Source organism: Triturus cristatus, chromosome 8 (genome assembly GCF_964204655.1).
Source record: "Triturus cristatus chromosome 8, aTriCri1.1, whole genome shotgun sequence".
Lineage (NCBI taxonomy): Eukaryota > Metazoa > Chordata > Amphibia > Caudata > Salamandridae > Triturus > Triturus cristatus.
In genome coordinates, this window is record NC_140591.1 from 190510878 (window position 1) to 190531840 (window position 20963).

A 20963-nucleotide genomic window follows, 5' to 3' on the forward strand; every position below is an offset into this window, starting at 1 on the left:
TAATATCAGCTCTATTCTCACCACAATTTGCTCTGAGCTTGCTACCCTGCCGAGCTGCACAACCCCGCCATGCCTGCCTCCTGCTCTCTCAATGCCAGATCCAGGTTTACCACTTTGCCAGCTTTAACAGCCTGACACAGGTAAACACTCCTGCATACGCCTCCCAGTTCAAAGATATGTTCTAATCTGTCTTCCAATTTGATGCTCCACTATCATAATATCAAGGTTACACCTGTGCCCCTTACCCTTCTTGCTACCCATGTCGTTCTCTCAAACCCTGTGGCAGCATTTCAACTCACATTGGTCTCTGACCTTATGTATGTTTTCACTCTCATGCATATTAACACTCTTTTTCACGCATCTGTGTGCCATGCCAGATCACTCTCCTCCACCGGTTTTGTGAATGGTCAATCACGTAAGGCAAAGAGGGGGGGTGGAACCCTGAAGTTCATGGGATTCTTCTCACAACAAGGTGGTGGTACAGGCTGACAGTAATGAACCTTCATTCACCACTCTTACAGCATGGATCACAGCACGCTTTAAGTTCAGGCACAGGTGAAGAGCGTCCGTTGTGAATCGCAGGACACTGTTGCTATGACAACAGTAAAAGGCAAGTAAGAGGCACTTTAGCTTCTGCACCAAACCACCTCCCGTCCCCCCCCCCCCCCAACCAAAAATATAAAAGCTTACTGAGGCTGTTTTCACACCCCTTTTTGGACGTTGGCACAGCGAGGATCTCTGAAAACAAATGGAAACTCACAGTTTACAGTGGTGTTCAGGTTGTTTCTCGTGTGAGGGAAGCGGATATTGTGTGTCTCGCTGTGGCACTGCGTGACTTGGCAGGTCTGTATTTTTACTATACAGAACCCCCATATAAGAACAGATTGACCTTTCTCCGGAAACACTTACATATTTATTAATTTGTGTTTGGTTTCCCATACTGATCATATTGTTTTTAGGTCTTGCCTAGGCAGCGCGCATGCGCTGCTCTAGGAGGGCCTTTGGCCATCGGTCTTCACTTTTTTTTCAAGCACTGCACTTGTGGCGGCATCCACCTTGCAGGAGCGAGCAGCGGCACGCCACAAGTACGAATGCAGTGCTTGAAAAGTGAAGCAGGCGCACGCACCACTCCCGGGCTGGTTTCTTTGTCTGGCAGCACTCCATTGGAGTGCATGAGTTTTCTCACACTCTGCCTTTTGTGCTGCTGCCTCACTCAAATGCCAACCCGCCTTGCGCTCTTTATGTTCCTTCTGTCACCACCCAGCTTGACCGTTGCTTCCCCTGCCCTCAACTTCCGGCTTTTTTTTTTAATGCTCAAGTCCCCCCACTTTCCATTGTTCCCGTCACTTGGCCACACTGGCATGAACCCCCAAACCTTCAACCCACTCCTCTGTTGCTTCCTTCCTCCTCAGTTTTTATTTTGGAGCGCTGGCAGCTGCCATTTGCTTCAAGGCTGCCCTTTCTTTATGATGCACTGCATGCATATGTGCCCTCCCCCCCTCCGGTTTTGCCCCACACCCGCGGGAAGTTCTCCTAGGAGAAGCTGTGCACTAACTAGTATCGCATGGGGGTAAAAGCAACTGCTGTTGGGCAGTAGTAACATTTCAATGTTTGTATTGCCTGAAGATAATTTTTTGCTGTATGCTATAAAAATAGTTATTCTTATCCATAGACCTGTTGAAGGTTAGCCCACCGCTCCAGTTAGTCAGGATGTAGAAGTGAACTACCTTAATCGGTATTTTGATCTCACAATTCTCCCCTCGTAATACCTTTCATCCAACCGCCGTTCACTGCAACTGACTCCACGTGCTGCCATCTGGTGGACACGCTTGCTACATACTCCTGAAGAGGTAATGTGTGGCCAGCGACCCCGAGAATCACTGCGTACGTCCAGACCCTCATTCAGGTGTTTTACTAATGAGAGGGGTCGCGCTGCTTCTTCCACTTGATGAGCAGGTGCGGATTCGTTCTGAAATGCTTCTGGATTGACCCAGGCGAGCTAACCAATGGCAGCTGATTTGCTCCTCCGGAAGTGTACACGTTTATAGCCCATGTTTTCCACTCGTCATTTCCTTCATATTGTAAGATGTAAATTCTTTGCTATTGCTCCTAGTGACTTAGACTGTTCCCTGCTGCTCTACTTTTTGAGCCCTAGGGATTCATACCACAATCCACAGATTTAGTCACTGTGCATGTTGACACACACTGCTGTTTTGGCCACTTTGCCTATGGACTCATACACACTACTGCTTTGGTCACAGTGGCTATGGACTCAAAGTGCACCCCAGTGCTTTGGACACTGTGCCTACGGACAGATGCTACAGCCCACTTTTGTGGTCAATGTGCCTGTGGACTCATACACCATATTTACTTTGGTCACTGTACATTTGGACTCATACAACTATTCTCTGCTTCGATCACTGTGCCTATGGACACAAAGTGAACACTTACTTTGGTCAGTGTGCCTTTGGGCACAAACTGCACCCTATTGCTTTGGTCACTGTGCCTATGGACTCAAACTCAATGTTTTGACCTTTGGACCTGTGGAAAGACACTACACCCCAGTGCATTGGTCAGTATACTTATGGACTCGTACTACACCCCACGGCTTTTGGCCACTTTGCCTATGGTCTCCTACATAACCCTGTTTTGAACAATATGCACATGGACTCATGCAGCACTTCACTTCTTTGTTCACTGTGCCAAGGGACACAAACTGCACCCCTCTGCTTTGATCACTGTGCCAATGAACTTATACTACATCCCACTGCTTTGGTCACTGGGCCTAGGGACTCACTGCAGAGTCCCATTTACAGGGGTGTCCGTGGAGAGGTTTCGCTCTTTGTGGGCGTTATGTTTACTTCTCCCATGGGTACTTAGTTCCTCTGTGTATCACTGCACATATGAAAAGACACGGTGGACTACTGCAGGAAATGGCCCATCGGTTTACAACCACACACAGTCATTTCTCATTTGTTGTTGAAACCTTGCAGAGTTCACATACTTTGGAGTGTAGAAAACAATAGTATGGATGCCAACCCCCTGGCCCGCTCTTTCAGACTGCACGGTTCATCATAAGGGATTTACATTTAATAAGCAATAAGGCTGACTAATGCTAAGAATAAATAATTGTTTTTTTCCAAAAGGTGACCATGGACCTTCTTTCTCCCATCCAATGAAACCACTGGTATAGAGTGACCACTATCTTCAGGTCATTGTGGAGTGTTTCCAATCCTAAATGTATGTGAGATAAACCAGTGCAATCTGGGTCTTGTAGTCTTGCTTTACTTTTATTGAACCAATCAGTGAGAGTCATCTAGAAAACATGCTTTCTTCGAGAAAAGCTCAGGACTGGAGACTGTGTTCCTAATGACCTGGATTTTACTTGGCCAGACTAGTCACAGTGGACATTACCCCGTGCACTGCCCTGTGTACACATTGCACACCTCTGTAAGCTGCCTCTTTAATCCCATCTGCTTCCTCCATGTACCAGCAGGGTCACTTATGTTATGCAATTACACCTGGAAAGAAATTCTGAACATGATTAAAACAGAAAAACCGCAGCAGGGTGGCTGCTGTCATTAGGGACGAACTTTGGAATGTACTCGTGTACCTTTTTGGTATTTTTGCAAAGCACAATGCAGCGCTGTTGGTTCGGAGACACTCAGCACATAGGTAAAAAGTTGCAGAATTATATTTGGTGGCATACTCGCAGAATGTATGGAATGCTGAAATGGCACAGCCATTTGAAATTCCCACAAAGCTGGCTCTAACTCCTGTTTCTTCCCTGTCACCTGAGTTCTGAGACAGGGGCATGAATCAACAAGCATTGGCATAGCCAATAGGTCGCGCCTTTGGGACCTAGTGAGTGATTAGCCATGCAACATCTAAACACTTATAAGGTCCCAAAGGCGAGACCTATTGACTATGCCAATGCTTGTTAAATGTTGTACCTCTTTTAATTGGACATTTAGCACATGCGAGTTCATTTCTGAAAGCAACCCTAGGGCCACCTCCAGCTTTCCTAGTGCACCAGCCAACACTGAATGCTGAATTGTGACTACGCATTAATTACTGTACCATGTTAATACCCTTGCCTTCGTTTACATTACCCGACAGAACCATTTGTGCTATTTAATACTAATACCCAGGTTCTGAGGGACACCGGGTCGCCCCATTATCTCTTACACTTAGTTTACATTACTGCAGAACTGCTGGAAAGAAACAAATTCACACTGCACAAATTCCTGAAAATGGTTTCAGCATCGGACATTAAGTGCCATTTAAGCATCACAGAGACAAACGTTCCCTTTGGGTAGCCGAGCTACACAAGAGGATTTGTTGGTAGAAGAGAACACTTCAAGCACATCAGACTCTTCTTTGGCAAAGGAACAAGAAGGCAGTGAAGCACACACGTGAATCACCCACGCAAGCGACTCGGACACATCTGAAACGTTTCCATTTGCAGGGTCTGCAAGCTGTCGATACTAGTTGCCCACAGCCCTAAATCACCAGCGGATAAATCTGTTATGAGCTGTATATTTCTTAAACGAGTTTTTTCTTAAAGCGGTTTTAAAAGCTATGTTGACACTGTGTTTACATAATAAATGCTTAGAACACTATGATTAATGTTTTAAAATTATGTATGTATATTTGTTGACCTCAGTTGAGGTCTATATCAAATTTAAATACATGGTAAATGGCACAACCCTATACAACTGAGAGCATGGTCAAGGACATAACCTCTTAAGAGTCACTAAAATAAACACAGGGTAAGTCAGCATTGACAGGGATCGGCTGGCACATGTCTGCTCAAAACATGAGTGAAAGGAATAGGATATGCACATCCATTTATACGCACAGTATTAGCAGGTTGGAGCTTACCGTGCAGCTTTATGATCGGTAACAACTCCGTGCAGATATCCCTGGTAGCAAAAAAGTTGGTTTTCAAAGTAACTTCCGCTTGAATATGAAATGGTGTAGTATCAGCGACTTTTTGAACGTTTGTGAAGAGGAAAGAAAAAAGAATTAATTAGAATTCTAAATAAAGACGTATTTATACAGAGTTAATAATTTACATCATTTGCTATGGGGAACTGTCGAAGAGTTTTAATATGTACACCGTGTTGAAGCTGCAAAATCGACACAAACAACAATTTAAGTTCCTTGAGACTTAAGGCACGTGCACAAACACTAACTGTTGTAATTCATGACCATGGATAGTTCCGCAAAAACATTCTCTGCTCCACTGCCTCTGTCGCATCTGTTCTGCACAGCAGGGTGGTACTCTATTCGCTTCATCTCAATGCAAGAAATAACCTTTGCACCGAGCAGAGTGTGGACAACGTGGCTCACTTAGGAGGTTATTAACGCTAGAGATTCCTCCCTAAAATGGCGTTTGACATTTCATCTTACCCCATGGAACGGATAATGCATTGAAGAGATTGCTCAACACTCCCCAATTAAATCACTGCAGGTTTGAGAACCCAGGCTTTAGCAGAATGCAAAATAAATTGTTTTAGGTTATGATGGAGCTTAAAATTGTGAGCTTGAATACCGTTTCACTTTTAATTGGATCTGAAAGCTTTTAAATTAATCTTAAACTGGACTATAATATTTCTTTCTGCTTCTCATCTATAGCGGTTATAGCAATACTATTTTAACAATGTGTGATGACATTTTAACTCTACATAAATGTTAAAGATTAAACGTGTACACCAACTGACTCCCATTGATAAAGAGGTCAAAAGTGGACTGTTCCTCGTCTGGGTCAGCGTCTCATCACTGCACTACTGTTGTCCCCAGAAGGGACTCCTCCACAACTGGAAATCTTGTTAATCAATTTGCAATTATCGTTAAGGCTTCTACTGAAGTCATCAATCACATCAACAAAACTATTTTATCCTTTGAAGAAATTTGTGAATATCCAATTTTTTTGCAAATTCTTTATCACTTTTGGACTCGCCAAATATGGCGACGTAACATGTTGATAACTCAATACTGATGCATTTCGGACCACGTATGGCCCTTCATCAGGGGATACTTTCACCACAACTGGCAGAGAATCGTGTATTTCGCTGGTTCAGTGTCTTAGACGCTGATGACCTCAAGAGGAAGCCTTAATGATAATTATAATTTGATTAACAAGAATTTAAATTTGAGGAGTCCCTTCTGGGGACGACAGTAGTGCAGTGAGGAGACAATGCCCAGAACGAGGAACAGAGCAGTTTTGACATTTTCATTTACACCTACGATCACATTTTTGAGTATTCAGTTTTGACATTTCTTGCACCTTTACCAAATCAGTAGTAAAATAAATGAAATGTATATACTGTGGAGGGTGCAGACTATCTGGAATCCTGAGTCGGGCATAGTAAGGCGAGTGGTGGACCCCTAAACGCCATCAGCAACATTTTGTAAGCAACATTATCGCAATGTGTTATCACATTCCAGAATTGCTGCCAATTATCATGCCAGCAAGTAGGACAGAATGAATGAGAAAATTAACACAGTTAGGAGGTGACCTACTTGGTCAACCTGGTATTTCCCAAATGCATTTTGGTATGTTAGTTGTAGAACAGGAGTGAAATTGGGCCAGATTTAGAATTTGGGGGGCAGGGTACTACATCGCAAATGCAACTGAGTACCTTGCCAACCACACCCTCGGTCCACCTGCAACATTTGGAGATGGGTGAACTTTAAGCTTTCCGACAACAAAGGCCCTCCCCTGTTGGTTCAGTTGACAGAAAGCTTCCTCTGATGGAGTTGGTCCGTCTGAGGAAGCAACCGCTCTATTAAGGGTAGATGAGGTAAGGTCACTTTTTCGGTCCATCACAACCAGCTCAAAATTGGCGGTGAGGGACAGAAAAAAACAAATAATGGCCCTCACACACTGTGGGAGGTTGCTCCCAGGGTGTAGGGGCCATTAGGGATTTTGCTTTCAGAAACAAACTCCCACTTTGGAGTTTGTTTCAGAAAAACAAACAAGCAATGGCATAGCCAATAGGTCTCGCCTTTGGGACCTTATAAGTGTTAGTTATCCAGTACAATATCCTTGGTGAAACAACATCAAGTGTTGCATGGTTACACACTTATAAGGTCCCAAATGCCAATGCTGGTTATATTTTGGTGTTCTGACCGTTTGACAGTCAGTAAGACAGCATTACATAAAATTACATCCTTTACACTCTTACATAGTATGCTGTGGGCGCCCACTGGCTAGGGCACCTGAGGGGGGGGTGGAGTGCAGCAACTGGCCGCAACCAAGGCCCTGCAGCCAACCCCACACAGCCAAAGGCTGCTGCAGCAGAGGGTAGGGAGCAGGGCCTGGCTGCAGGCCAGGTCCTGCACCCAACCCCACACTGCGAAGGGCCATGCGCAGTGGGGGTTGGCTGGAAATTCACTGGAAAAACAAGATTTAAAGGGATGTTATAGTTAGGAATTGTGATACCTTATTGTTTTTTTTTTAAACCTTAAAAATTAACTGAGAAATCAAAGATTAAAGGAACATTCGAATTGGGCGAAAATGTCAGTTAAACCATCCCATTTTGAACAAACCATAACACTGAAATTCATCAGTTATAGTTATTTTAAGTAGGTATAAATCATGCACTCACCATGCACTGCTAATTACCTCACATATACAACACTCATGACATGTTTTATGACATCATTGATAACATCACTTCAGCATCTGAAACGACATCACTGATAACACAGTCCATGGCAGGGGGGGCAAGTTATAGTTACTCTAGGACATGAGTTATAGTTACTTAAGATAAGGGGTGAATTTCAGTGGTTTTGTTCGTTCAAAGCTAAGTTAACATTTTCAGCTAACTATATCGCCCCTTTAACTTGTGTTTTTTATCACCGAAATAAAACATTTTTTAGATTTTAAATTAAGTTTTTGCAACACATAAAAATGTGGCTTTTGCATCATAAAATTACCATCATCATCAGTCTTTATTCGATTTAAAAGAATCATAAAAGACACAAACATGAAACAAAAAAACTTAGACATTTTGTGCCCACAAGATAGACCATCAATAAATACTTACATTTTTTAAACAAAATACATTAAACAGATCAAGAGACTGGAAAATAGATAAAAATAGTTTAAAAAGACAGCTTCTGTCTACTGCAAAAGGGAAAAAAGAAAAAAAAAAAAGAAACATCGTGATACAGAAAAGGGAAACCCGAGCCCCTGTTTATTGTTATGGAGCTTCCAGGATTTGCTTAATGGCTTTGTTCCGTAAAAACCACACCCATCCCAGATATTTAGCTATGGCTATGGAGATAGTTGATAAAGTGCTTGTGCGCTAAATTCTTAATGCCACAGTACTACTCCTGGTACCTATGGTCTTACACATAGGAGACAACCAAACTCGCCTTGGAGTAGCAAGTGCCGGGCAAACAAACAGAAAATGGGCGGTTGTTTCTACTTGTGCCCCGCAAGCAGGGCATGATACCTCGTGCGCCCTGGTCCACCTTCCTGTGAAGGACCTAAGAGGCAAAGAGCCCACTCTAAACTGCCAAACCTGGAGACAGGAAACTCTATTCTCAACCAGGTCCCAATAAGGTTCTAGGGCAGGTGTAATTTTTGCCTCCAGATAACAGCCAGACAGCCCAGATGCTCGGCTCCATACCTGGTGCTCAACTCTTTCCCAGTATGCCATTTTAAGGAGTCTCTATGTGGGGAACAAGGCAGCCTCCGGGTCACTCCATAACCCCCCCATACCCATATCATTCAATGTCTCATGGAGGTTCTTTAACCATCCAATCTTGTGAAACACATCTGATTTTATGATGTCCATGAGACCTTTAGTATAATGGGAAAGCTCGGGAGTGGTCCAAAGTCTCCGCCAATATAAAACCGGTCGAAGTTTTGCTACGTCCGAGATGGCCTTCCTACCTAGTTCGTATCTTAAAGGTATCAGAGGAGTACTCTGGGGAAGGCCAGTTATACTTCGAAAAAATGTGTTTTCCACTCTGGTTAGAGGAGTTAACTGCTCAAAGCCCCAAAGCTCTGCCCCATAGAGCGCAGAGCTTAAGGCCTTAGCCTCATAGACTTGGAGCACAGGATGTATTGGTTTTGTGAAAGATTTTTTGTGCTCCCTGCTTAAGGCTCCTGTTAGTTGCTTAAATCTCAGGGTGGCCATTTCTATGTGTTTGCTCCATTTGATGTTGTTTACTACATGCATGCCGAGGTACGTAAAATTATTAACCATCTCTAATGGCTGTCCATTCATGAGTAGCTTTTTCCCTCTATAACTAGGATGCGGGTTGAAAGCCATGAATTTTGTTTTAGCCACATTTACCTCCAGCCCGTGGCTAAAACAGAAATCATCAAACACACGCAATGCTCTTTGCAAGCCGCTGGGGGTTTTGGATACAATGAGCGTGTCGTCCGCAAACATCAATATTGGGATGGAAACTCCAGCTAACCTTGGGGCATCAGTACTGGCACAGAGCATATGGTCAACTATCCCGTTGATATACAGTGAAAAGAGCGTGGGTGCCATGGTACAACCTTGTCGCACACCACGCTCTACCGGGTACTCAGCAGTGACGTCACCAAGCCCACCCCACTGTATCCTGGCGAAATTAGACTCGTGTAGCCTCATTACCAGGGTCAAAATTTCTATGGGGAGACCGAGTTTTTCTAACACTGCCCATAGCCGTAAACGAGGCACGAGATCAAAGGCAGCTCTCAAGTCCACAAAAGCGGCATAGAGGCTGCCTTTTCCCAAAATGACTATCTTCCAGTGGAGCTGGACAAAGCGAAAAACCTGGTCCACTGTACTGGTTAGCTTGCAAAAACCTGCTTGAAAGGGGGACAGGATGTTATTTGCTTCAATCCACTCTAATATCTGGTTCAAGACCATCCTCCCTATAACCTTCTGGATGGAATCCATTAGGCAAATTGGCCTATAGTTACCTGGGAGTGCCTTATCTCCCTTCTTGAACACAGGGATTATTACTGCCCCCCCCCCCATGACTTTGGGACTGGAGCACCTCCAGCCACAGCATTTGCCAGTAAGGTAATGTACTTGCTCCAACAAACTTTGTTGTGGAGGAAGACATCGGGTGGAACCTTGTCTGGACCCGGAGCACACCCACTTGCAACGGAACCCAGAGCCATCAAAGCATCTTGTGAGCTAAAAGAGCCCTGGGAATAAAAAACATAAGTTGTAGCCCAAACAAAATTAAGTGTTGGGTTGTAGGCATATTGGGGTTCAAAATATTTTAACCATTCTTCTTGAGAGACATGGTTTGAGGGCCTATCAGGCCGCCCTCCTCTATCCCACTTAATAATGTTCCAGAATAGTCAGGTATCCCTAGCATAACACGCTCCCTTCAGATCAAGCCAGTGGTGCTCGTCCCATTTCTTCTTGGCCAATCTAACAATTTTTTTGTATGATTGTCTAGCCTTACGAACGCAATCATTGTGGCCAATGGAAAGGGCTGAGGCCAGATCGGCCCTAGCTCTCCTGCAGTCACCATCGTACCATCTGAGCCGCTTAAGTGGGACCTTGTTGGATTTTCTCACTGGTTTCGTAAAAGGTGAACTGATTCCCTCGAACAACATTTAATGAAGCCCAGTGGCCACTGCACTACCTGTCTCGTTAGCCAGTGTACCCTCAAGTTCCGATATGGCTCCGGCTAGGTTGTTGTTAATATCGGCAAGTGCCTTATCATTAAACTTGACCTCACGCCACTTGAGTCTGCGCATATCATTTGAGAGGACAACTTCGGGTGGCTTAGATTCCTTGTCCTCTACTGCTATATAGCTACTCTTCCACCAGCGATGAGTTACGCAAATGGGGTTTTGGTCGCTCTCGACTCTTGGCTCGATCACCATGTCCACTATAGATCGCCATAGCTTCAAACTACAAAGCACATAATCGATCCTACTAGAGCACCGACCGTTGTCGAATGTATTGGCCCCTAGTTTGTCACCCGGCATCCTGCCATTCAACGCCATCAGTCCATGCTCGTAACAAAGAGTATTGACCTGGACAATGGTCTCGGTCCACCTTTTAATTGGATCGAGGTCAAGCCCAGGTATTCCCCAAAACTGATCTTCCTCAAGAGCGACACCCCACCCAAGTTCAGGATCCAGGAGAGGTTCAAAGTGGCATTCAGATCCCCAGCGACAAGCACTCCCCTCTCACTAGAGTGTTGGTCTATAAGGGAGTCCAAAATAGCCAAGACCCGTGATCCAGATCCCTTGGTCCCTCTCATATACAGGTTGTAGATGTCCAAATCACCCAGAGGGCCCAATGATAGCCTAACTAATTGAATATCATGGGACCTAGTTGGCACTACATTAACCACCAAGGATAAATCCTGTCGCACCCAGATTGTCAGGCCACCCATAGGACGCCCTTTGGGTCCCTGAGTTGCTGGTACACAGAAATTCAGATATCCCTGCATAAACTGGGGCTCACAAGACCAGGTCTCCTGGAAGAGGCAAATATCAAAACCACCAATGAATTCAACCCATTCAGGGGAATCCATTTTTGACTTCAAGCCAGCGACATTCCAAGAAATCATTGAGGCCGCCCCTGGTCCATACCTTTCAGCCTGTTGGGGGATTATTAGGGCTTGTTTCATGTTCCCTCAAATATTCCATATCCAGCCTTCGGTTTAGTACCCCTTTTGGGTTAGGCACCCTGGGAGATACAAAACAAGTTGCATCTACACCACCCTTGAGCGCAACTCCAGTGATATTTCCATTATTGGACACTATTGAGATCGACCCCTCTGTCCCCGGTCAAGCCAAATCTACAGGGTTACACAGACCATTAGAGTAGTCTGGGGGAGAAGTTCCGCATCTTGCCCAATCCGGTCTAGATCTTTCGACTGGATTAGAGGTGAGATTATAAAAATACCTTAGGTCGTGCACCCCGATCCCCGACCAGTCCCTGGAAGATGGGTGGTCGCAGATGAAACGCACTATGCGTCTGTCTTCGAAGTTGACAATAATAGAATCACCCGGGACGTCTTTTGTTCTAGGTCCCACCCAGCTAACCCTTCTAGCAAAAATGATCTTCCCATCCATATAGTTGGGAATGAGTCTATTCTTGTTTAACCAGAATGTTACTTTATTTTTAAGTTCTTGGTAGGATTCCGGTTTACCACCTTTTAGTTCAGGGACACCAGTCAGTACAGCAACATAAGGAAAGGATTCCGGTGGAAGATGGATGTGAACCGTGGGGGAATTGATAATTTTGTCGCTAATCTCTCGAGTTTCACCCTCACTCGCCCCCCTATTTACGCTATTGGTATTAGTGGTGCCCCCAAGGACATTTCTTTTCTGGCCTGCACCTGGATTGTTGGAGTTATCTTTAACCGGAACCGTACAGAGGACAACTCCTGGAGTAGCCTCGGTTATCACAACAGAATCAACAAGAGGGGTTGGTATAGAAGTGGGGATGGTATAAACACTGGAAGAGAGAGTTTGGCTTATCTCTATCTTTAGTGGCTAATTTAATAACATTTTTTAATGAGCAAAAGTTATCCAAGATAGTTTGCTCAAGGCGTTCAACCCTTTCATTGACCAGTTTTACCCTTTCTAAAAGGGGGGAGTATTAACGATCTCACCACCTGCTCAACCTGGGGGATCATTTCTCCTATTATAGACTGGTCAAAGGGGCATTTGTTTGTCTCGCCCAAGGGCAAATGATCGTCAGCCAATATAGGACCCGACACACTAGGTGCATTTTCCAAAACATTAGGAATTTTCGCCTGCCTCCCCCCTTGAGCAACCCCAACTCTTTTCCTCTTCGAGTTGGAAGGTCTTATAACCTTTCTGCTGGCCCTTGTCTGGGGGTAGACTGCAACATGGTTTGGGGAGCTATCCGTAATAGAGACAACTTCACCAGGGGCCTCCACGATCTTGTCACTAACCTGTGGAGTAGTAGGGCTGTCACCAGTATTCCTCTGCTGTGGCAGATCACTAGTACCCTGCCCCAATGAGTTACTAGGGGATTTTGCTAATGCCAATGTCCCTATGGATGAGCGTCTAGCATATATAGGTTCAGTAGAAAGACGCCTCTCCGTGATAGCAATTTCATGCTCTAAAACAGAAACGACTCTAGTTATGAATTGGTCCAGGGTACCAGACACTGTCCCACCCCCTCCTGTAAGCTTCCCTTTACCCGTCATCTAGTGCAGAAAACACACCCAGGTCAAACAATAGAATGTTAACCACCTCTAGGAAATAGCAACAGTACAGGGAAACAAGGGAACACAACAAGCTACACAGTAACCTGCTATGTTAGCAGGATAAAAGGCCCTTATAGCAATACAACATAAACAGAGCAAGCTGTACGCTTGCCCTACAAGCTACAGAGCACAACAGTACCTTGTGTCCACGGGCTAAAAGGCAACGTTAGGGGAATGGCCCATCCCAGTCTGTTCCTGGCAGTGACGGGCAAGGACGGGCCCGCGCGCTGCGGGAGACGCACGCAGCTTTTAAGGGCTTCCTGCGCCCTCTGGTGTCCTCCGTCGCGCTCAAAGCGCTATGCCCCCTGGGATTTGAAGTCCGGGCTAACGGAGTTGTAGCAGGTTCGATGCCGTTCCCCTCACGGCAGACAGATGGAAACGCAGATTCAGGTAGGCAAATGAAAGTTACAGCCATTCCCCTCAAGGTGTTTGAAAAGTTAAGGTTTTTCGCGTTTTCACGTCATCTCACTGGCATCTCGAGGGGGGCAGAATTAAAACCACCAACAGGCAGCGTTAATTTTCCAGCTGACCGTCAGACATTCACCTGGGAGTTCATGTTTTTCTCATGACTCTCCACATTGTCAGATTTTGTAAACCCCAAATCAAAGTGATGGGTTCCTCGACTCGTAATACTACACCTGACCCTAATATTTTCTACTTATTTATGGAGCCTTTTGATATGTGCATTTTCATTACACTTCCGCATTTGTATTTTGTAGTAAGTTAAACATCTAAAGTCTGGACGACCCACTAATAAACACACACTGAGACGATGACAATTACAGCTTTCTTTAGCAACTCCAAGCTCGGGCTATTAATACACTCGTCTTGCAGGGCCCCAGCACTTTGACGGGGTGGGGGGCACGGATTCGTTCTGGGGGTAGGGCTCCATTATCAGACCATCAGCATTAAAGATTCAGTGATAACGTGGGCACGCACGTATGGTGGTTGCCATAGCAAAACGAAGAGACGGGAAAAGGTGGCTATCACAGTTCGGTCTTCCTTCCGCCTGTTTCTGTAGGTGCCAGGTTGGTTCTATAACTGGATCAGTGTTTAGTATTGTTCAATTAGAATTAATGTATTCAAACCCACCACGTTCATTTGGACAAGAAAAAGACCTGAATGAACTTAGTTCATTTTCAGTAGCGACGGTAAAATGATAATACCTGGTAGCAACGTTTGTTTCTCAAGGCAAAAGCGCTAGAAGGTTAAGGCAGTTTGTTCGTTCCGTAGAGATACCTGAAATAAAGTAATGCATCCTTCGGAGCGACATCAGTAAGCAAGTGAGAGTTGCACATGATAAAATATGCATTGGCAAAGCCAACAGGTCTTGCCTCTGAGACCTATTGGCCTTTCCAATGGGTTTTAGCAATACTGAACAGTATTCCCAATGCTGTGCAGAAAAAGAATGTCTATGGCATGGTTGCCCACGTCAATTTGTAGGTGTGCGAGCCACGCAAGTGAGCCTAAAAAATTACACACACACATTTGGTTTACTTTTATTTATGTGCAAAAGCGTTTTTTTTTGTAAGTGGGCGGGGAGAAACAACAAGGGGGAGGAGGGAAGAAGGAAAGCGGGGGCCAAGGGAGTGGCGCAAGCAACATAGGGGGCATTGGTGGGGGGAAGCAACATGGAGGGGGTGGTTATAAGAGATTAAGGAAAAGCAAATAATATGAAAGAGAGCAATGTAGACAGCAGATGGAAAAGCAAACGGGTGAGAGAGCATGGAGCTCAGGGGGAAGAACAGGGGCGAAAGCAATGCATGCCGGAAGAAACACCAAAGAGTAACACGGGGGGGAGGGGAGAGGGAACCCAGATGGGAGACAGCTGAAAACAAGCAAATGGTACGCGCGAAAGTGATCGCGAGCAAGAAGTTCGCCGCGACCGGGAGTGGTGTGCGCAAAAAGTAAATAAAACAAGGCGGCGAGGCGCATGCAAGGCTTAATGAGCCTTGACAGAAACCCACATGGCGGCTGCGACGCGCGTGTGAACGCAAGCTTGAGGCCAGCAAAAGCCTCTGGTAGCACTTTCAAAAGCCACTCACTACATTTCTCGCAGAGCAGCGCATGCGCTGGTTCAGCGAGACCTAAAAATGTTTAAAAGGTTTGGAGAATGACTGTCAAAACAGACAGATGGTGGCTGCCCATCAATCTTTTTGTACTTAGAAGGGAAACGTCATGACCAAGGGACAAAAGCCTTCAGAAATGTACTTGTTCTGTTAAAAAATATAAAACATTAAAAAAAACTTGTCCCATTTAGTGTCAAATGATGGCATCAATCTCATATTTTCTGATAGTAGCCTCAGTAATTATGGCAGGGATCATATTGTCAAGATTTAGTCTACATCAAAGTTCACATTTTGCCCCCCTTCTGATAATGCCAGACTCTGAACACATCAGGGCTCTCTTTCAGTCAAATATTTGCATGTTTACAAGTTCTGCATATGCAGAGGTTAGGTTTATGAGTGGGTTCTGTTTAGGCTTGTATTCTCATCACAGAAGAACTGTTGGTCCTGTGCCTGTGTTGCCATCTGAGCATCAAGGAGATTGCCCAGAAAAGATTGCCTCTTCTCACTGAGCCACAGTTCCATTAATTACCATAATTGTGAGCATATACCAAGAGCTAAAGCAATTACTGTCTTTTGGGAGTCAAAACAGCAAGGCTCATCTACACATTGAAGTTTGACCTGCACATGCAAAAGTTAGTTTCACAATCATACGAGGATTTTTAGGTTGAGCCTAGCGGCCGCGCACGTGCACTGCTCGCTCTGCGAGGCATGCTGTATTAGAGTATGCACTGGAGGCCCTGCCCACTCTCCGCCCATCTTTTTAATTGGCTTGTGTCATTGTCCTTCGTAAACACTGGCTTCCGATTCAATATTAGGCTTGTTAGTCCCTACTGGATACCTCCTTGTCTGCATCTGTTACCTCCCATAACGACTGGACCTTTTACTTGGCTTGTTACACAACCTGCATTATAAGTCGTTGAGCACTATTTTTTTTATTGACACTGATGGGGACAATGGCGGCTGCTTTTTTGTATTTGCAGCGCCCACACAGGACAATGGCAGCCGCTTTTCTTGTAAAGCGATATGCCGCTGTAAACTGCATGCTGAGCGCGACACCAGCTTTACGTACCCCGTGCTTAGTTTCAAATTTTAAAAAACTAGAAAATTTCATATTGAGCACAGCGCCCGCTTCAGGGATACCACGCTCTGCAATAGGTATAGTTTTTGCAAACGTTTGAACATTTGGTATTGTAAATGGCAATGCCTTTTATTAATATAAAAGGCATTGCCATTTACAATGCCAATAGCTCAAAATCTAGCAATTGCGAGACCAATTGCATTGTAAATGCTTGAGTTTTTGTAGCGAACCTACTCACACGACCCTAAATAGTTAAAAGAAGTACAAAAGTGATAGTTCCAGGGCTGGAAAGCCCTGTGTGAGTGTCTACACTCACAAATAAATATGCTTACGATTACTCACCATCTCCCCACAGTGGAAAAGAACAGCAATTTAATCCAGACAAGGGTGAGTAAAACTTTTTCTAGGGTGGGTAGTTCCTTCCCAAGAAGGTGGGGGCACAGAGAAAGGAATTTCTCCAATGAGGCAATATTTTCCCATTACGAAAAAATAAATACAAATTTAAACAAGTGAATTTGCACTTGCATGGCAGACTCGTGCATGTGTAAATACATGCGTGCATGTTTGTTCCAAATGCAAAAACAGTGGATGGACAGAATGCAGAACAATGTCATACATTCACCCCAGTACAGAGATCTGGGCCTAAATCCATTGTTTTTTGCTCACCATGCCATTCCAGTTTGAACCCAGCCATAAGCAAATCAGTCTTGACCCTGTGCCTCATGGGAACAGTCCAGCCCAAACTGCCAAGCCAGGTCCTCCCTGGACTGGAAACAAGCATCCTAGGACCGGTTTCGGGGTTTCAACCCTCTTCAGCCAGGATAGCTTGATTCCAGTGGCATGGAGAGCACGGGACCCACGTCTGGGCATACCCGTCCCACTCGGGGTGACAAATGCAAAAACAACAGCTGATGGACAGAATGCAGAACAATGTCATACATTCACCCCAGTACAGAGATCAGGGCCTAAATCCATCGTTTTTTTGCTCACCATGCCATTCCAGTTTGAACCCAGCCATATGCAAATCAGTCTTGACCCTGTGCCTCATGGGAACAATCCAGCCCAAACAGCCAAGCCAGGTCCTCCCTGGACTGGAAACAAGCATCCTAGTAGTATGTACAAACCCCATTTTGAGAGTCAGTAACCTTTTAGCAACTCGCAAAATAGGGTTTGCACATCACTATAAGGAAGGGATGTGCCAAGGGCATCCCTTCCTAATAGCGAGTCGCAGAGGATGCAAGAAACAATCGCAGTTTACCACCTATTTCAAGTAGGTGGTAAGCCAGTTAAAAACGCGAAGGGGACCCGATAGGATCCACTTCCCGAATTTCTGCAAAAATATTTTTTTTTAAGAGCAGGCAGTGGTCCCACAGAGCACCCATATCCTTAAAAAAAATTAAATAAATCTTACGTCATGGCTGTCTGCTGTCTCCAGCAGGCCACCATCCATGGGAGTGCTGACCATTCCTAATGGTCCGCAAATTGCTACCTGCCTCATCAATATTGATGAGGCAGGTCATTTGCAACCCTATTGGGAATCGCTAAATGTGTCCGAGACACATTAGTACATTCCGTTATGCAGGTCGCAAAAAAAAACAAAAAAACATTAAATCGCAATTTGCAACCTGCAAAACGGAATGGTCGTACATCATGCCACTGGTACTTTACACTTTGAAAAAAAACATAAATGCAGAGACTCCGTTTTTCTTCAGAAGTGATTGCTAGATGTGTTGACTGCAAAGGTTATCAAATAGCAATGCTGCCTAATTTTGATTCCCCTCCATACATCTTTCTTCTACCACTATAAACTCTCTTGATCTCACACTTGAGGATTCTTGGTCATCTGTGGTTGCTTTCTACTTTTGTTCTTATTTTCCGATCTCTCTCTGCCTCCTTGTAAGGTCGAGTCTAGAGGAAACACGCATGCGCTGCTCTGCGAGGCATGCTGTAATGTCTCGGGAAATTAAAAGACACCCACCGCTTGAAATTGGTTACTTAGTCCACCTTTCTAAATGCTATAGTTTTGGTTCGTGGATGGAGTAAATTTGTCCCACTTTGTGGCTGTTTTGTTTCCACCCTCGCGTTTGCCCCTGCTGCATGGATCCCTTCCATACGGGCCATATGTTTTGGTACCCACACTGCTTTTTCTTTTGCCCCAGCTTGTTTTTTTAATTTCCTGTTGTGTTTTACTTTGCTCTCGCCCCAGTCCTGCTGTCCCTGTTCACAATGCTGCTGCCCCCTCCTGTTGTCCGCATTCTCTTTACTCCCACCCCCTCCCGTTGTCCGTGTTCAACATCCTCTCACCCCCCTCCCATTGTCCGCATTCCCTTTGTTCCTGGCCCCTCCCATTGTCCTGCTGCATTGTACCATAGCCCAGGGAGGACCGGTCCCAAGCGGGTGGTCCACAGATGCCGCGACCTGCTCGGAGGAGGCTCCGAGTCTGGTGCTCTCACCCTCTCCCCTTCACGTGCGGTGGCCTGTGAGATACCTTCCACCCCCTGCGGCACACCACTGTTTTTATAAATGCTGAACAGAGTCAGCAAAAAGCACTGGCAAAGCCAAAAGGCGAGACCTACTGGCTTTGCCAATGCCGGTTTTTCCCTTTTGTGCCTCTCTCCCTCTTGCTCAGATCACAATTCAAAAACCGAGATCAAAGTGTCATTCCTATAACACAAACATGCAGAAGTTTTGGATACCTTCTGCAATTTATGATTATCCTACCTGGCACATCGAAGAGTCAATACCAGCAATCAACTGCAATTTACCTTTGAAAGCAATTCCTGCGTTATTGATCAGAACATCTATTCCACCATACTCTTTCTTCATGAAGTCCCTCAGTGTTCTGATACTCTGCAAGTCTGTGATATCCAGCTGGTGGAAATGAGACGTCAAACCCTCCTCCTCTTGCAGCTTTTTCACAGATGCTTCCCCCAGTTTGGGGTCTCGGGCAGTCAGGTACACGTCTCCTTTGAACTGCATGCAGAGAGCCCGCACAATTGCCAATCCGATGCCTTTATTACCTCCGGTCACCACTGCCACTTTGGTGCTAGCCATGATTAGGCAACAAAGCACTAATGGGAAAGAAAGAAAATACTGTTAAAGAATAATGCATACCACCAAAGGCAGGTGCGAACAATGCACTAAATGTGGGCGAAAGTGTGGACTATAGGTGGGAAGGAGACACCAGAAAAGACCTCCTAAAGTAGGAAACCTGAACAGGAAAGGCCTGCAAAAACTCAGTTCTATGGTTGACGGGAACCCATTGGATAAGGTGATATCCTAGTCCTGCTACCACATACAGTGCCTGTGTTAAAGTCACTGAAGCAAAACAATGTATGATCCGTTTTACCTCCCGCGATAAATAGTACTTAACTGTTTATCCAGTGGGACTGCAGAGGAAACCCATAGAATGCATTCCAGTAACAAAGATGAACCAAATGAAATTGTTAGTAGTCTTTGGGAAGATTTGTGAAACTCAATACCCATGCATGCAAAATTCCAGATGGATGCACTTTTTAAGGTCTCGCCTAGGCCTCGCATGCGCGGTCTCATCGAGACTTGCTGTATTCAGGATATGGGCGTTAAGCAACACCCATCTTTCTAATTGGCTCCTTTTACTGCCCTTTGTAAATGGCTGCTTTTCATTGGCTAATATAGTCTCTAGTTCCGCCTTTTTGTCTTTAGTATCCTATCCATGAGGACTGCCCCCATTACAGTTGCGGTTACGCTTTCATCTTATGCACCATAACTTGGGGGCATTCTTTTTTTGGTTGACTTTTCCCTTTTTTGAGCTAACACATACAGCATTTGCATTCCTCTGTGTCCTGATAATCAGACATGGTTGGAGAGCGTTGCTAATCTGACGCAGTCCCAGGGCTTTGTTCCATGCACTTTACCTTCCTGCTTTGGATTTCGAGCGACATTTGCATTTCTTGTGAGAGTCGTATGAGGGCACCTGCTTCATGCACTTCCCTTCCCCTTGTTTTCTCTTGCTCCAGAAAGTTTGTTCACACTATCCAGGATACCTTTAAATTAAATTGTTACCATCTCCATTTTTTTTTTTTTAATAGAGCAGACGCCAGGACTCAAACCTCATTCCCCCAGGCCCAAAGTCGGCAGCTCTGTTTGTTACTCCCCATCCCTATAAAGGCATGCTTGCATCCAATCGCAATATGGCCACCATTGACAGACGATCGTTAAAGGGACATTTAACTTAAAGTCCTCTTTCCATCTCAATTATTTAGGTATTTACAAGACGTCCGAGGTTTAAACAAGCTTCCTCGGTGTTCCCTACATTGCATGCGTTTACTCGTGTGTATGCCTTCAGTCTCTTACATGCCAGTCTACTTCTGACGGGCCTCAGACAGGTGTTCTTTCAAGGTTGATAGCATCAGATCAGGGATGTACTGCTCACTTAAAACAAGCATAATTACATTTTCCTTTTGGGTCTTGATCTGCTTTTGGAAGATAGCCTCATCTTAGAAAGCATGGAAAAAACGATCTTGGTTCATGTGTGTGTGTGTGTGTGTGTGTGTGTATTACAGATAATGTATTGAAATTGCATTTGATGTAGAATCCCTAAATTG

General features: G+C 45.0%; 1 protein-coding gene across 1 annotated transcript in view; it reads right to left on the reverse strand.

Annotated features, from left to right (window-relative positions):
* LOC146801811 (carbonyl reductase [NADPH] 1-like) overlaps nucleotides 1-20963 on the reverse strand; it is a 41771-nt gene that overhangs the window by 1112 nt on the left and 19696 nt on the right. Inside the window, exons 2-3 of the mRNA XM_085621297.1 lie at nucleotides 19143-19448; nucleotides 4885-4992 (exon numbers count right to left, since the gene is read on the reverse strand). Of these exons, the coding sequence (XP_085477423.1) occupies nucleotides 4885-4992; nucleotides 19143-19431 (397 nt within the window). The 5' untranslated portion in view covers nucleotides 19432-19448. The remainder of the gene's footprint in view (nucleotides 1-4884; nucleotides 4993-19142; nucleotides 19449-20963) is intronic.